General features: G+C 37.7%; 1 protein-coding gene across 5 annotated transcripts in view; it reads left to right on the forward strand.

The window, feature by feature from the left end:
* The window catches only part of NAMPT (nicotinamide phosphoribosyltransferase), a 35,629-nt gene extending 31,684 nt beyond the window's left edge, over positions 1-3,945 (forward strand). For 4 of the 5 annotated variants that reach the window (XM_006085386.3, XM_014452813.2, XM_023751080.1 and 1 more), the window contains one exon: positions 983-3,943. In XM_006085386.3, coding sequence (XP_006085448.1) covers positions 983-1,093 — 111 coding nt within the window. In that variant the 3' untranslated portion in view covers positions 1,094-3,943. Of the gene's footprint in view, positions 1-982 lie in introns of all 5 variants that reach the window. The other variant, XM_023751078.1, reaches the window with a different exon arrangement.
* The last annotated feature ends 10,980 nt before the right edge of the window (positions 3,946-14,925 follow it).

Consider the following 14,925-nt stretch of genomic DNA (forward strand, 5'->3'; position numbering starts at 1 on the left):
TTGCTGAATTACTGTAGACAGTCATAACTTATTTTTTTAAAGGCATCATCATAACTTATTTTTTAAAAGGCATTGATTAAGAGTATGTGAATTATATTCTAGAACATTTAAGGTAGTAATTAACTTAAAATTAAGCATTTTGATTTAAGAAGAAGAACCACCATTTCTTAATAGATTGTTTAACTTTATGAAAGATACAACTAGAGCAGTGTGATTTGAAACAACATAATGATGAAAATATTAGATAATGTTACATATCACGAAAATATAAATAATGTTATGATGTATCACAATCTTAAGAATAGATGGAAAAGTTAAGCATGGTAGATTACTTACAGATTTTTAAAAGAGAAATTAGAGATAGATAATTCCTTAGTGAGAAGGAGTGGCTTTCCCAGACTAAAAAGGGAATTTAGTACTGATTTCTTAGTCTATCTTTGCTACCCTTGCTGGGATCAAATAGTTACTTGTATAAGTGACTTTTGGATATACACAAAATAAAAATCAGTCACTGTGCATTAGCTAAGAAATAATAGTTTTTGTTTTTATTAAACTCCAAGCTTATGCATTTATTAACCTGGTGTTGAGCTTGTTGGGTAGGAACAAGGGAAGGTTTTTGGTTTCCTTTGTTGCACTGTCAGTGGTATTTATCAACAGCCATCATTCTAGGCAATGCATCTTCCACCTGAAAAAAAAAATGGGGCAACTAAGTGTTTTGGTTTATCCTTCAAGGTCAACTTTTTTAAGAATGTAATATTTAGATCATTCCTTTTCATAAAAGTTAAATATTTCTACGTAGCCATTTTAGATAGTGCCTTGCTGTCTGACTGCTCCACCAGCATCCTCTGTGTATAAAATTATTTCATAATTGAACACCATCAACATCTCTGTATTTGACTAGTCAGTCTAATTCATGAGCATGGCTTAAGTATTTTGCTTGAGAGTATAATCATTAAACTTTAGTATTGTTAAATTTGTGCAGGATCTTCTCCATACTGTCTTCAAGAATGGGAAGGTGACAAAAAGCTATTCATTTGATGAAGTAAGAAAAAATGCAAAGCTGAATATTGAACTGGAAGTAGCACCTCACTAGGCTTTGTTTTATGACTGGGTGTGTGTCCTTGCCTCTGTGTGTGCGTGTACATGTACGCACCTATACACCGGTGTGGGTGAGTGTGTGATACATAATGTTCATTGTACAGATGTGTGGGGTTTCTTTGTTTTATGATACATTACAGCCAAATTATTTGTTGGTTTATGGACATACTGCCTTTCTTTTTTCTCCCCAGTGTTTAGGTGATTTTAATTAGGCAATGCACTTGACCACATAAAAGATTAATGCTAAAGTAAGCTTTTTAGGGCCCTTTGCCAATAGATAGTAATTTAATCTGGTATTGATCTTTTCTCAACAGAACTGAGAAACTTTTATATATAACTAAAGATCACATAAAACAGATTTGCATAAAGTTGTCATGATTGCTTTATGTTTATATTTAACTTGTATTTTTGTACAAACAAGATTGTGTACAATATATTTAATGTTTCAGTGATTTAACAGTCTTTCCAACTTTTCATGATTTTTATGAGCACAGACTTTCAAGAAAATACTTGAAGATAAATTACATTGCCTTTTGTCCATTAATCAGCAAATAAAACATGGCCTTAACAAAGTTGTTTGTGTTATTGTACAATTTTAAAATTATGTCGGGACACACCCTATAGAAATACTAACCTCACTGCCCCTTGTAGAATATATATTAATCATTCTACATTAAAGAAAATAATGGTTCTTACTGGAATGTCTAGGCACTGTACAGTGATTATATATATTGGTCATTGTATTGTACCAGTGAAATGCCAAATTTGAAAGGCCTGTACTGCAGTTTTATATGTCAGATATTGCCTGTGGCTATAATATGCACCTCAAGATTTTAAGGAGATAATGTTTTTAGAAAGGATTTCTGCTTCCGCTATAGAATATATACATAAATGTGAAATATTGACAAAAGTGGAAGTAGTGTATTTTAAAGTAATTACACGTCTGAATTTATTTTTCCTATTCTATAGTTGATATGACTTAATACTGGAATGGGTAGTGAGTGTACTTATTTTAAACTTTTTGATTCTGTTATATTTTCATTAAGTTTTTTAAAAATTAAATTGAATATTAAATTGTATGGACATCATTTATTTTAAACTGAATTCCTAAATAAATAATATTCCAGCAAGTTCTTAAATGAAGATGAATTATCCCCAGTCAAAAGCATGATGACATGCGTTTAAATAGAAGAACCTTAACCAAAACAAGAAAATGGGCTAAATTCAAAGTATTCAGCATCAACATGTTATAGAGCAGCGGTTCTCAACCTGGGGGTCGAACGACCCTTTCACAAGGGTCGCCTAAGACCACCGGAAAACACATATAATTACATATTGTTTTTGTGATTAATCACTATGTTTTAATTATGTTCAATTTGTAACAATGAAATTGGGGGTCACCACAACATGAGGAACTGTATTAAAGGGTCGCAGCATTAGGAAGGTTGAGAACCACTGTTCTAGAGTGATTAACTGCCAGACTCTGAGTCAGTCGTCACATCTGACTGGAGACCGACCATTTGTTTTGGTGGTTTTTTTTTGTTTTGTAGATGATTTGTTTATATTTAGGTCTGCTCTTTTAAGGCAGCGAGAGGTTGACAACTAAGGCCCACAGGCCACATTTGGACTGCTTTGTTGTTGTTGTTAAATAACATCTTGTCTATGGCTGCCTTCCCAGACAGCAGCAGAAATTGAGTAGTTGCAATAGTGACCACATGGCCCAGAAACCTGAAATGTTAATCTGGCCCTTTAGGACTGTGCCTTCAATTTTAAGAGAAATGTTGACTTCAGGGAAGGTAGGAGGTTAAGTTGATAATGGAGTTTGTTTCTCATCCTTTCTTTTCTCATTTAAGAATCTGATTAAATGTGAAATTTTAAAAATTGAAAAGCCATAAATCTTCTTCCTGAACAATTACATGAGAAAGTATTTTATTAGTATTTTCTTAAAATAATCTAATGAGAGGTGAGTTACCTTTATTAAACATCTTTTATAACATTAAAAATATAGGTTTTTGCAGATGATTCTAAACACTTGTTAAAGAGAATAATAAGTTTTATTCACTTTCAGTAAAAGTTTTCATCCTGTAATTTCTGGTAGAAAATAATTTTAAGATGATTTTTAAATGTATCTAAGTAAAGATTAGTAGTATTAAAAAGAACGCATCTTTTCACAAAATGTGCTCTAAGGGGCTTATAAAGAATTAAAAGAACTATATTACAAATAACTGATACCACCTGTAAGTTTGATTTAATTTGTTTAAACACTGGAATTGAACTAAAGGCAATATTTTTTTTGTACTGTGAATATCAGCAATTTCAGAGTATCTAGAGGAATTTTAAGACTTTCAGAGAATGCTAAAATCTGTACATTTGGATATGGCCATAGATTGCGGGGTGGGATGATTAATTCTGTTCACTCTTACTCATTTGGAACTGACTAACCCTGAATTTCCATCAATAAGCACCACTCTGAATAACAATGGTTAGCATAGGTACCAGATAGAACTCTGCTGTGTTGCCCTTTAAATCAGCCTAACTGTTCCAGACAAAAGCAAGAGGCATGTATGGCTTTCCTTAAGTCATTAGATGTGCAGCTGACATCGGTTAATCCCTCTCAATTCATAATATAAAGTATTTGTATTTTAAATAGAAGATAGGTGTTCTGTATTAAGTCTCTTTATTTGTACTATATAGTTAAAGTGGTTTTCGTGATTATCCCTTATTTCCTTTATTGCAATAAACTGTTATAAAAAATATTTTACCATTTGGGAAACTAGAAAAAGGAAAAATGGCAAGGTATTTATTGTTCTGTTTGCCATAATTTAGAATTAAACACTTAAACAAGTATTTTGTAGTTTTACATTCCTTTTTAACCCATTCAGTGGAGAATGTCAGTTTTTCTCCAAAGCTGTATGTTAAGTCAATTCTAATATATGTATTCAGCATCATAGATAAACATTTCATAAACATCGAAATAAAGTTTAGCTCTATTAGTGAAATGTTAAACTTGACTGTGTGCTTCCAATAATGGCATATTTCCAGACTTGCCTTTTTAAGGTATTCCTTCAGTTCAAATAATTAGAGAATGAGAGGGAGAAGTGTCAAATATGACTCCTATATTTTACTTTGTGCAACTACTAGTATATGAATGGTAATGCCTCTTACTAAGAGAGAACACTAGAAGGAGACCAGCTTTGCGGGGAGAGAAAGAGCACAATTCCTATACTAAGATTTAAAGTGCCCTTGAAACATTTAAATGAGGATACTAGGTAGCTCTGTATACACATGGTCTGGGGCACTCACCTATGGACTAGCCTCCACCCATTCAGATCTCTAGCCCAGACCTCTGAATTTCCCTACCTGTCTGCGATACATTGCCATCCAGATACCTACTCAAATGCAACAGATCCAAACATCATATTCCTCCTGATTGTCTGCCTCATTGGGGGGGTGGGGGGAGAAGGGGTTGACCACCCGCTGAGGTGAGACTTCCCTCTCCATTACCCCACACATGTAATCAACTTCACAGTTCTATTGATTTACCTACTAAATAATGTTATATCCTATTTCTCTCCAGCCCCCATTTCAGGCTCACTAATCTCTTTGTGAAGCAATATTTAAAGTAAGTAGATTTCCTATCCTCAGCCCCCTCTCCCTCCCACTCTGCTACCAGAGTATTGTAGCAAAATCTAGTCATTTCAGTGCCCTGCTTAAAGAATTTGGTGCTCCTCCTCTTAGCCGACTGGCTGACGCTCAGAATCCAGCCTAACCTACACAAACCTCCCTGATCCGGCCCATGCAGCACAGACAGCCTCGTGTCTTGTCCTTCATTTTCTGTGCCAGCATCACTGACTTGCTCTGCCTCATCTACACACATGCACACAGACACACTACCATTTTCTCATTTCTCTGCCTTTGCTTATGCTGACCCCTCAGCCAGAATGCCTGCCTTTGGTAGCTCATTGTGATGACACCTCCAAGAAGCATTCTGCAGGCTCACTCTGCTATCCCCACCCCACATGCCCTTCCTCTGGCCTCCATAGGTACTGAGTGTATTTATAAAACAGCACTCACAGCCCATGGGTTTGTGTCCTATATAAGGCAGCAAAGGATGGTGTTTTATTCATCTGTGTCCCCTGAATTCAGCACAGAATAGACAGTCAAATGTTTGTTAATAAAATGTCCTTAAGACAAACATGTTTTGATACCCTCTATAATATATCCTGAACATTTTAGTAAGTATTTCAGAAGGGTAGAACATTTTACTAAGTGTGTTTAGAGATAGATAACTTTCAAAGTATGTTCACATATTATCTTTTTGAAAAATCCTTACAGTAAATTCATGAAGGTTGTTTCTTCAAAATATAGATTAGAAAACTAAGGTAGAAAGACAAATTATTTGCCTAAGATTGCCTTGTATGTAGTTCAGTGGTTCATAACTTTCCTTCAGTCTTAGACCTCTGAGAATTTGCTTAAAGCTATGTACCCTCTTCACAGATCAATTCTCATTAACAAATAAAACAATTTGCATAATACTTAAAGGGGCTGTTCCACAGACCACAAAGAACTCTAGGTAACTGCAGAGCAGATTCGAATTCATGCTTTCAAATGCTCTTCCCTCTCTACTTGAATGAGCTTCTAGTGGTGCTCTTGGGAATTTTAAGATTTTAATCGCCTTAAACGGTTTTTGAAATAAGGCAATATAAATAAATATAATTTTAATTCAACTCTCAAGAGGTTCTATGGAATTCATTGATAAGGATCCCAAAATTGATGGCTATTCTAAATGGCATTTTTTACAGATGGAGAAATGGAAACTTAGGAAGTAAAATTAAGAAATCTGACCATGTGCTGTGAGAAGGTTAAAGAAATTCCAGGAATCTTCTGTGCAGTCCAGCAATATCAAACTTTTGACAAAAAAATGTCTATGTAGTTTTATGAGAAGATTTCTATTTTCAGATACGTAAGCAGGCTAGGTAATTCTGACCATGTTCCTACCTACTGAAAACAAAAATTAAATTTTAAAAGTATTGAACTAACAGGACAGTAAGAAATTACCGGGTCAAAATCCAAGTGAAAATGGGATTGAAGTGAGAACCAATCACTGCAGCTGCTTTTGTCCTGGACATTTACCAAATTTGGGGACTCTGACCTTTAATTTTTTTAAGGCCTGACAAGACATGGTAAACAAATAAAAAAATCCTCCTGCTATAAAGCACCCCTCTTCCCAAAGGACTACCCTCAGAATGATGATGAACCAGTGATCAGTAATAAACCCATCCCCACATCACTAGGGCAATGCAAGGAAAGTTGCTGTAGCTCTGGGCAGACCAAATTAGGAACAATACCAATAAGTCATTGCCACCCTGGCCTGGCTAGTGTGGCTCAGATGGTTGGAGTGGCATCCTATGCACCAGGGCTCTCATTTTTTACTGTTATTAGTTTCTACCATGAGCAATATTAAATTTATCTAGTAAGCTCTTATCTCTCGTCCTTCCTTCTCCTTCAGCATCTAATTTGAAATAATATTGTTTTATTCCCAGGTAATACCTATAAAGGCAACCAGACCGCTGTACCGATTTTTAGGTAATTTCCACACAAAGGTGGAATATTGGCGCTAGATGAAAGGTAGATGAAAGGTAGACCTATTTTCTACAATGTCTCCAAGTTCCATCTTATTCTAACCACTTGTTTGCATGTAACTAACATTTTTCTATATCATGTTGGTTTTTTCTCTTTAATGCTCAGGAGCCCAGGTATAGGGGACAGTTAGGTTCAGGGCCTCAGGTCTGGTAGACTTAATCTATTTTTCATATACTCATCCTGTTTTCCCCCAGTTTTTGATAGTTGCACTCTATTAGACTATTAAAACACACAGCCATCACACACCATACTTACACATATCCTCCTATATAATAAAAGGCTAATATGCAAATCAATTGAACAGTGGAACAACGTTGCTATGACGCATACTGACCACCAGGAGGCAGACGCTCAATGCAGGAGCTGCCCCTTGGTGGCCAGTGTGCTCCCACAGGAGGAACACTGCTCAGCCAGAAGTCCTGAGCTAGGTTCACGGCTGCTGAGTGCAGCAGTGGTGGCAGGAGCCTCTCCTGCCTCCGTGGCAGCGCTAAGGATGTCCGACTGCCGGCTTAGGCCTACAGGGAGCAGGCCTAAGCCATCAGTCTGACATTCCCCAAGGGCTCCCAGACTGCAAGAGGGCGCAGGCCGGGCTGAGGGGACACCCCTCCAAGTGCACAAATTTTGTGCACCGGGCCTCTAGTACCTTTATAATCTTCAATCTAGATCTAGTTCTCCAGATGTTTAATACTACTAGGCTTTATGTCAATCTCTTCAATCATTTTGCTGTCTGAAAATAGTTCTTTAGTAGGGTTCCTCAGGAAAGATCTTCAAATATTTCCTGAATTCACACATCTTCAAATATTTTGCCTAAAGCCTTTATAACTGTGTGTCAGTTTGATTAGATAGAGTCTTTGATTCATGTTTTCTCTCCTAGCATAAACCATTGCTATAAAAAATATGTGGTAATTTATTTTGCTTTCTCTAAGAACTGTTTTTTGATCCTTTTATGAAAATATTAAAAACATTTTATTTTTAAATTCCAATAACTTTACAAGAATGTTTTAGTGTAGTCTATTCTGAGTCATTTTCCCTCACATACACTGTATCCTTTCAAGATGTAGTTTTTGAGGTCTATTTTTATGGTAGGTTTTTCTTGAATTATAGTTTTTAGGATTTGCTCTATTCAATGGATTGGTTCTCTTTTTCAGGAACTCCTATTATACATATGTTTGATCTTCCTTAAATATCCTTTAAATCTATTTTCTCTCAAATCCTCTCTCTTCATTTCTTTTTTTATTCTCAAAAGTTTCCTCCTTTTAATCATTTAAAAAATAAATTAAATGTATTTGCTCTTATATTCAATATAGTGTAACCATTTCTGAAGTGATTTTTAAATTTTCTAATTCTTGTCTGAGGTAGTTTTGTCACCTTTATTTTCAAATATTTCTATTTTCCAAACACCTCATTTGTGAGTTTCTCTATGTTCTTCTTTCATAGGTTTTATTATTTCATTTTAGCTTATTTTAAATAGGTTATACAGTTTTCATCTCTTTGTGAGCATGTGCTTTCACTGTCTAAAAGAATGTTACTGTGCTCCTTATTCTATCTTATCAAAACTTTGTATGAACTTTGACCATGGTCTTTTCCTGTTGCTCATATTTAAGTGAAATGAATTTTACTTTTACTTTTGTAAAGGATAGTTTTTCTAGCTTCACATCTCTAGAACTCCTTCTGTTTTGTTATTTTGTAATAAAAAATATGTCCTTAAATACTTTCTGAAATAATGTTCCAATTTACCCTCACCCATTTTTCTTCATTCCCTTTTTCTTCGTCCCTACCATCCTTTTCTGCTCAATTTTAATTCTACTTTTTCCTCAGTGTGGTACTAAGGAGACTTGGTAGGAGAAGACCAAGAATATGAAGCAGTGATTTTAAGTAGCCATAAAGCCTAATATATTTATTATCAGACCCTTTACAGGAAAGTTTGCCAACCCTTGTTCTAGCACAATGCTACATTTTCTCTGGAGGATTCTACCCCATTCCATGGGGTCTAGATGGTGCTGTTAATCATGGTGCACCATCGTGTCAGTGAGGTGGGACCCAAGTGGGAGATAATAAATGAAGTATTTCCTGGAATTGACAGGCAGATATGAGGAAAGAGGTCTTTTTATTAAGGTGTTTAGCTATGGATTTGTGAATCTCAGGCTACTGGTGGCCACTCTCTGAGCCACATAGAGGAAGCCTATTTCCAATTAGAGAAAAGGAGGCTCAGGTTATGAAGGAAAGTGATTAATGTAATCTCTGAATCAAGCTGAAGCAGCTGAATCTCTGGACTTTCCAGTTACATGAGTCCATAAATTCCCTTTTTTTCTTGAGCTTGTTTGAGGTGCATTTTGATCTGGCAACCCCAAAACCCAGCCTAACACACTTGTATACTTGAAAACACATGCATGTGGTCATTTAAAGGGTTTTTCTAAATTATTTTCTACTAAGTCTGGCGTGGGTTTTTTAAGTTAGAGGATTAAAGACTAATAAAAGAAATAGAAGCTTAATAAGGGATGTAAGAGAAATTGCTTTGTGAACAAGAGAATACCATAGCTAAGAGTTTATAAATAGTCTAAATTTGTTAAAGGTATGGGCTTAAATAAATTGAGCTTATGGTTTATAACTAAAATAAACAGGGTAGCCCTAGCCATTTTGGCTCAGTAGATAGAGCGTCGGCCTTCGCGGACTGAAGGGTCCTAGGTTCAATTCCCATCAAGGGCACATGCCCTGGTTGTGGGCTCAATCTCCAGTAGGGGGCATGCAGGAGGCAGCCAACTAATAATTCTCATCATTGATGTTTCTATCTCTCCCTCTCCCTTTCTCTCTGAAATAAATAATAATAAATGCTTGTGATCAAGGTTAACAATATTGATAAGTAAAAAACTTAAACGGAGTAATTAGGTTAGTAAAAGCAACTAACATCATATGACCTTGGTGCCAGTAGAGTTTGAATTTTTTTAAAATGACTTTTGTGGAATGGAGCCTATCAGAATCACCAGTGGAGCTTTTTAAAAAACCAGACTGTGAAAGGCTGTACCAAGTACCTACTGTGGTAACCCTACTAAACAAAAGTTTGAGAGCCACTGCTTTGTATGGGCACCTTAATCTTTAAACATTATGTGTATATTTTGCTTTTGTATTTTTTTTTAAATGATAATGGTTCAAAGTCCTTATTTCTGTCATCTCTAAATATACATTCATATCACTACTAGATGGTCTCACCAGTGCTACATAGTTTTTCAGTTGAATACACTTAGTGATAGCAATGATCTGGGTAAATTTTGTGGCTCTCTTATAACAAGGTCAGATCCAAAACAAAAATTAACAATGACTAGGGAATCAAAAAGCCACAGAGCAAACATTTAAGATTCATTAAGATGTTGAATAAGAGTGAACAAAAATCTGACCCAGATAAATAATTTAGGATTGGCTTTAATTAGCTCCTGATGTGATTCTCTGGATACTAAAATCATTCATGTGTAAGCCTGACAGATGCCAAGCCCTCAGGCTCTTGAAAGCAACCTCTTTTCTCTCACCATTAGAGTGGCTACAAGGACCACCAAGGGCTCTCTTAGACACTATACTGGGACAACAGGCCCAGAATAGCTGCAAACTCATCTCGAGAGCCCCAGTGATTAAACAGAATGCTCAGTGGTTCTATGGAAAGGACCCAACATGCTGCGAAGTGGGAGCCTCTGGGCCACCTCGTGGGGGAGAGTTCATTCCAGTTCCCTTGATATCTACATTGCAATTTGTCCACACAGTGTCTGTTACTCTGCTTAATGCCAGAGAGATATGCGTGAGAAAGAAAAGCAGGCCAGGAAGAAACAAACCCTTACCATTTTACTCGTGATTTCTGTTTTGTTTTAAAAAAGAACTCTTTTCTGTAAATTTTTTTCTTTTTTTTTTTTTAATATATTTTTATTGATTTCAGAGAGGAAGGGAGAGGGAGAGAGAGATAGAAACATCAATGATGAGAGAGAACCATTGATCGGCTGCCTCCTGCACACCCACACTGGGGATCAAGCCCACAACCGGGCATATGCCCCGACCGGGAATCGAACCAGTGACCTCCTGGTTCCTGGGTCGACGCTCAACTGCTGAGCCACACCCGGCTGGGCTGTACATTTTTTTCTTAAAGTCTCTGAAATGTATGGGGGTTAGTTCTTGTTTCGGATGAGAGAGGGGATCAACATGATGCCTATCACCCTGTGTTTTGCTTAATTTGTTCCAAAACAGTAAATGCATTTTTCCCTGATTTGAGCTTGTTAGAACTGAATGTGGCCATTTCCCAGGCAGCTCTAGAAGCTGGCTAAAAATCAGAACTTGGGTCACAGATAAGAAAATAATTCCTTGAAAAACCCTCCTGGCTTTCCCATACATCATATCCCCAGCCACTTCCTTCTCCATTTTGCAAGCTTAAAATGACTTGTAGCAAAAGTTTTTTATACACTTCTATCTTATTATAGTCTGGAACGAGAACCTCCTGCCAACGCCCTTAATTACAGCAGCAGCAATAGCAGTAACAAGCAACAAACCAATTTAACATTATCAGATCTGATTTCTGTGAGGGAAGTACTATCGTCTTAATTCTATGGATTAACAGACTGAAATTCAGAAAAGTTAAACAAGAAAGGGAGAGAGCAGTCCCTTGAAATTCACGTCTTGGAGCTATAGCTCAGTTCAAGGATATGAACCCTGATGTTCAAAAAAAATTCTATCACCTGCCCAAGTTATCACAACTAATTAGTTGCAAACCCTTAAGTTGACTGGTTAAATAAGGAGTAGAACCAGAGAAATCTGCCTCTCAGATGTTAATAGGAGTCTGAATATGAGTAGCTGGTGTTGCTTCCAAGGGCTTCCTGTGGAAGATGGAATGGCTTTGCTCTGTCATGTTCTAGATCAGTGGTCACCAACCTTTCGGACCTCACGGACCACCAGTGATCCGCAGACCACCAGTAGGCAACTGCTGCTCCAAAGGTTTCCTTAAACCAGCGGTCGTCAACCTTTCGGACCTCACGGACACCAGTGGTCCGTGGACCACCGGTTGGTGACAGCTGTTCTAGATAGCTCATTAGTGAGAGAATGGGAGGATGGATTTTAATTTGACATAAGAAATTATATCTAATGTTTACAGTCATCAATCATATACCTCAGAAGTGAAGAGATGGGGATTCGGAGATGGCCTAAAACTGCAGGCTATCCAAGGAGACCCAAGCCATTTGTGAGCTCAGAAAACATCTCAGGTTCCTCCCAGCCCCAAGATTTCTACAAGTCCCTGGAAAAGTGGGGAGGAAGAAAGGAGGCTTTGAAAGTGGAAGAGATGATTCAACAAGGATGATGCCTACTTTTTCACTCCTAACAGAAACCCAGAGGATAAAGAACGGATTTTTTTTCCAATGTCCCAGTAGAGAGAAATGGAGTATGAATTTATACAGTTGGATCTAGAAACACAAAAGAATGAAGGGAAACAAATAGGGAGGAGAAGAAAACAAGGAATATGTTATGTTTCCTTAGAGACAACCATTTGAAGGGATACTATATCTCAAATCTGATAATACTTGATAAACTCAATTCCTTAAGTAATCTACAAAAATAAGAGAAAGGTTTCACCTAACTGAAAAATTCAGAAACCTATTTTTAGTCCATTTCTTCACTTCTTCCACTGAGAAATATTTAACCAAGCATTATGACTGGTTTTATGAGTTGGCTGTATAGTGTCCTTTAAAAAAGATACCTCAGACTGTGACCTTGCTAGAAAATAGGGTTTTTACAGAGGTAATCAAGTTAAAATGAGGTAATTAGGGTGGACCATAATCAAATATGACTTGGGTCTTTATAAAAAAAGGGGGGAGGATTTGGATACACTGATGGAGAGGCACACAGGGAGAATGCCATGTGAAGATGGAGGCAGACATTGGGTGAAGCATCTACAAGCCAAGGAAGGTTAAGCTTGCTAGCAAACACCAGAAGCCAGGAGAAAAGCATAGAACAGACCCTCCTTCAAAGTCCCCCAGAGGAAACAACCCTGTAGACACCTTGATCTTGGACTTCTAGCCTCCAATACTACGATAAAAAAAATTTCTGTTGTTTAAGGCACTTAGTTCATGGTATTTTGCTACAGTAGCTCTAGCAATCTAATACAACTAGCAATTCTGAGTTTCACCTTTCTTAGACACTTTCTAGTAAAGATGTGGAATACTCTGAAATTGTGAAGCTCATAAGCAAGTTAAAGCAGAAAGTAAGCTTAGAGGTCATTGAGTACAACGGGAAAAACTGAAATTCAGGAAGAGTGAGTGAATTGCCCTTGTTTTCACTGTGGCAGAACCATGACTAAAGTCCATGCATCCTGACTTCCAGGCCACAACTATTTCCACCAAGACTTAACTGTACCAAAACTGCAAAGACAACCCTTGAATAAACTGCCTGCTGGTTGATAAGCATGATTCTAGTTATGTCTTAATAGCATGTCAATTGGGGGGGAGGGGTCATTTTACTCACTAGGGAATATCACCAAGGACTCTCATCAGGGAGGTCACAGTTGGGAGGGCTAGATGTACCTGGTGTCTACAGACAACACTGCATTGCTGATCCTCCCCACATCCCTCCTCTGTACCCTTGACCAGATGGTGGTCAAACTGCAGAACTGGGAGAGGTGCTCAAATGCCAAGAAAGAACCAGTTACTGCAACATTTATTTGCACAGGAACATATGTAATTCAGCTCAGGGTGAACTTTATGACCCCCAGACATATGTTCAACAGTGGAGGCTCTTCTTTCTTCTCATCTACATCTATATGAAAAGATAGTACTGGCTAGTTATCTTCAGTTATACTGATTAGAGAGCTGGGACCCGGAGTTTTTAAGGGGCATGTCCTCCCAAATCAGAAAGTCTTTGGGGTTGGTCCCTTCTCCAAAAGTTCTCAAAAAGTGCAAGAGGAAAATAGTTCCTTCATGAAGAGGGCTCAATCAGACCCTTGATTTCTGTCCCACCTAGTAAAAATGCCACATGCCAGACAGTCACACAGGTAAAGGACAGCAATTAAGTGAAACCCTGGTGGGTATGGCATGGTTTTGTCTACAAATCCAAGGGAAGGGAAAGGAGGAGGAGTCTCCCTGGGACTGGGCTGCTCTTGATTTTCTCTCTCAGCAGCAGAGATGAGGAAGAGCCACAGTGGAAGTGGCTCAGAGCCTTGAGGGGCAAGGAATGGCCTCAGATTGCCTATACAAAAGGGCACCAAAGAAGTCCTTTGTTTAGATGCTCAGACGCAGACCTGTGGAAAGAAACCAGATACAGCTTGGGCACTGAGAGACTGAGGAGGTGAAAGAGTCCATCTCTTTCTTTCTCTCAGGGCTGTTGGCCTATCTTCTTAGGTCTTCTCACACCTTACACCTACCCTGACAATAACCAGACATAACTTTCTCAAATTGGTCAGATTCCTAGCTGGCCTTTTTTAAACCACCATTTTCTGCTCAATGCAGACAGACACAGCAGTGAAAGCGAATTTGTGGCTTATTTTCTTTCAAGGTATAGAATCCGGGATGTCTCTGCTTGTAGTCTGACCTACCTGACCCAGCCACTTTGTACATCTCTGGGCTTCAAGGAGAACCACATGAATCCAAAAGTGGATAACTATCCCTGCCATGGCTTTTGCATATATAGCATATATAATACATACTATAGACCAGTGATGGCGAACCTTTTGAACTCGGCGTGTCAGCATTTTGAAAAACCCTAACTTAACTCTGGTGCCGTGTCACATATAGAAATTTTTTGATATTTGCAACCATAGTAAAACAAAGACTTACATTTTTGATATTTATTTTATATTTAAATGCCATTTAACAAAGAAAAATCAACCAAAAAAATGAGTTCGCGTGTCACCTCTGACACACGTGTCATAGGTTCACCATCACTGCTATAGACTGAATGTTTGTGTGCCCCCAAAATTCATATGTTGAAGCCCTAAACCCCTTTGTGATATGATGGAATTAGGAAATGGTACCTTTGGGAGGTAATTGGGTTAGATGAAGTCATGATGGTGGGGACTTTGTGATGGGATTAGTGCCCTTATAAGAAGAGGAGACAATGAGATATCTCTCTGCTATGTGAGAATGAGGCTGTCGATAAGCCAAGAAGAGAGCTCTCACCAGAAACCAAAGCTGCCATCCTGATCTTGGACGTCCATCCTCCAGAACT

Source organism: Myotis lucifugus, unplaced genomic scaffold (assembly GCF_000147115.1).
Source record: "Myotis lucifugus unplaced genomic scaffold, Myoluc2.0 scaffold_18, whole genome shotgun sequence".
Lineage (NCBI taxonomy): Eukaryota > Metazoa > Chordata > Mammalia > Chiroptera > Vespertilionidae > Myotis > Myotis lucifugus.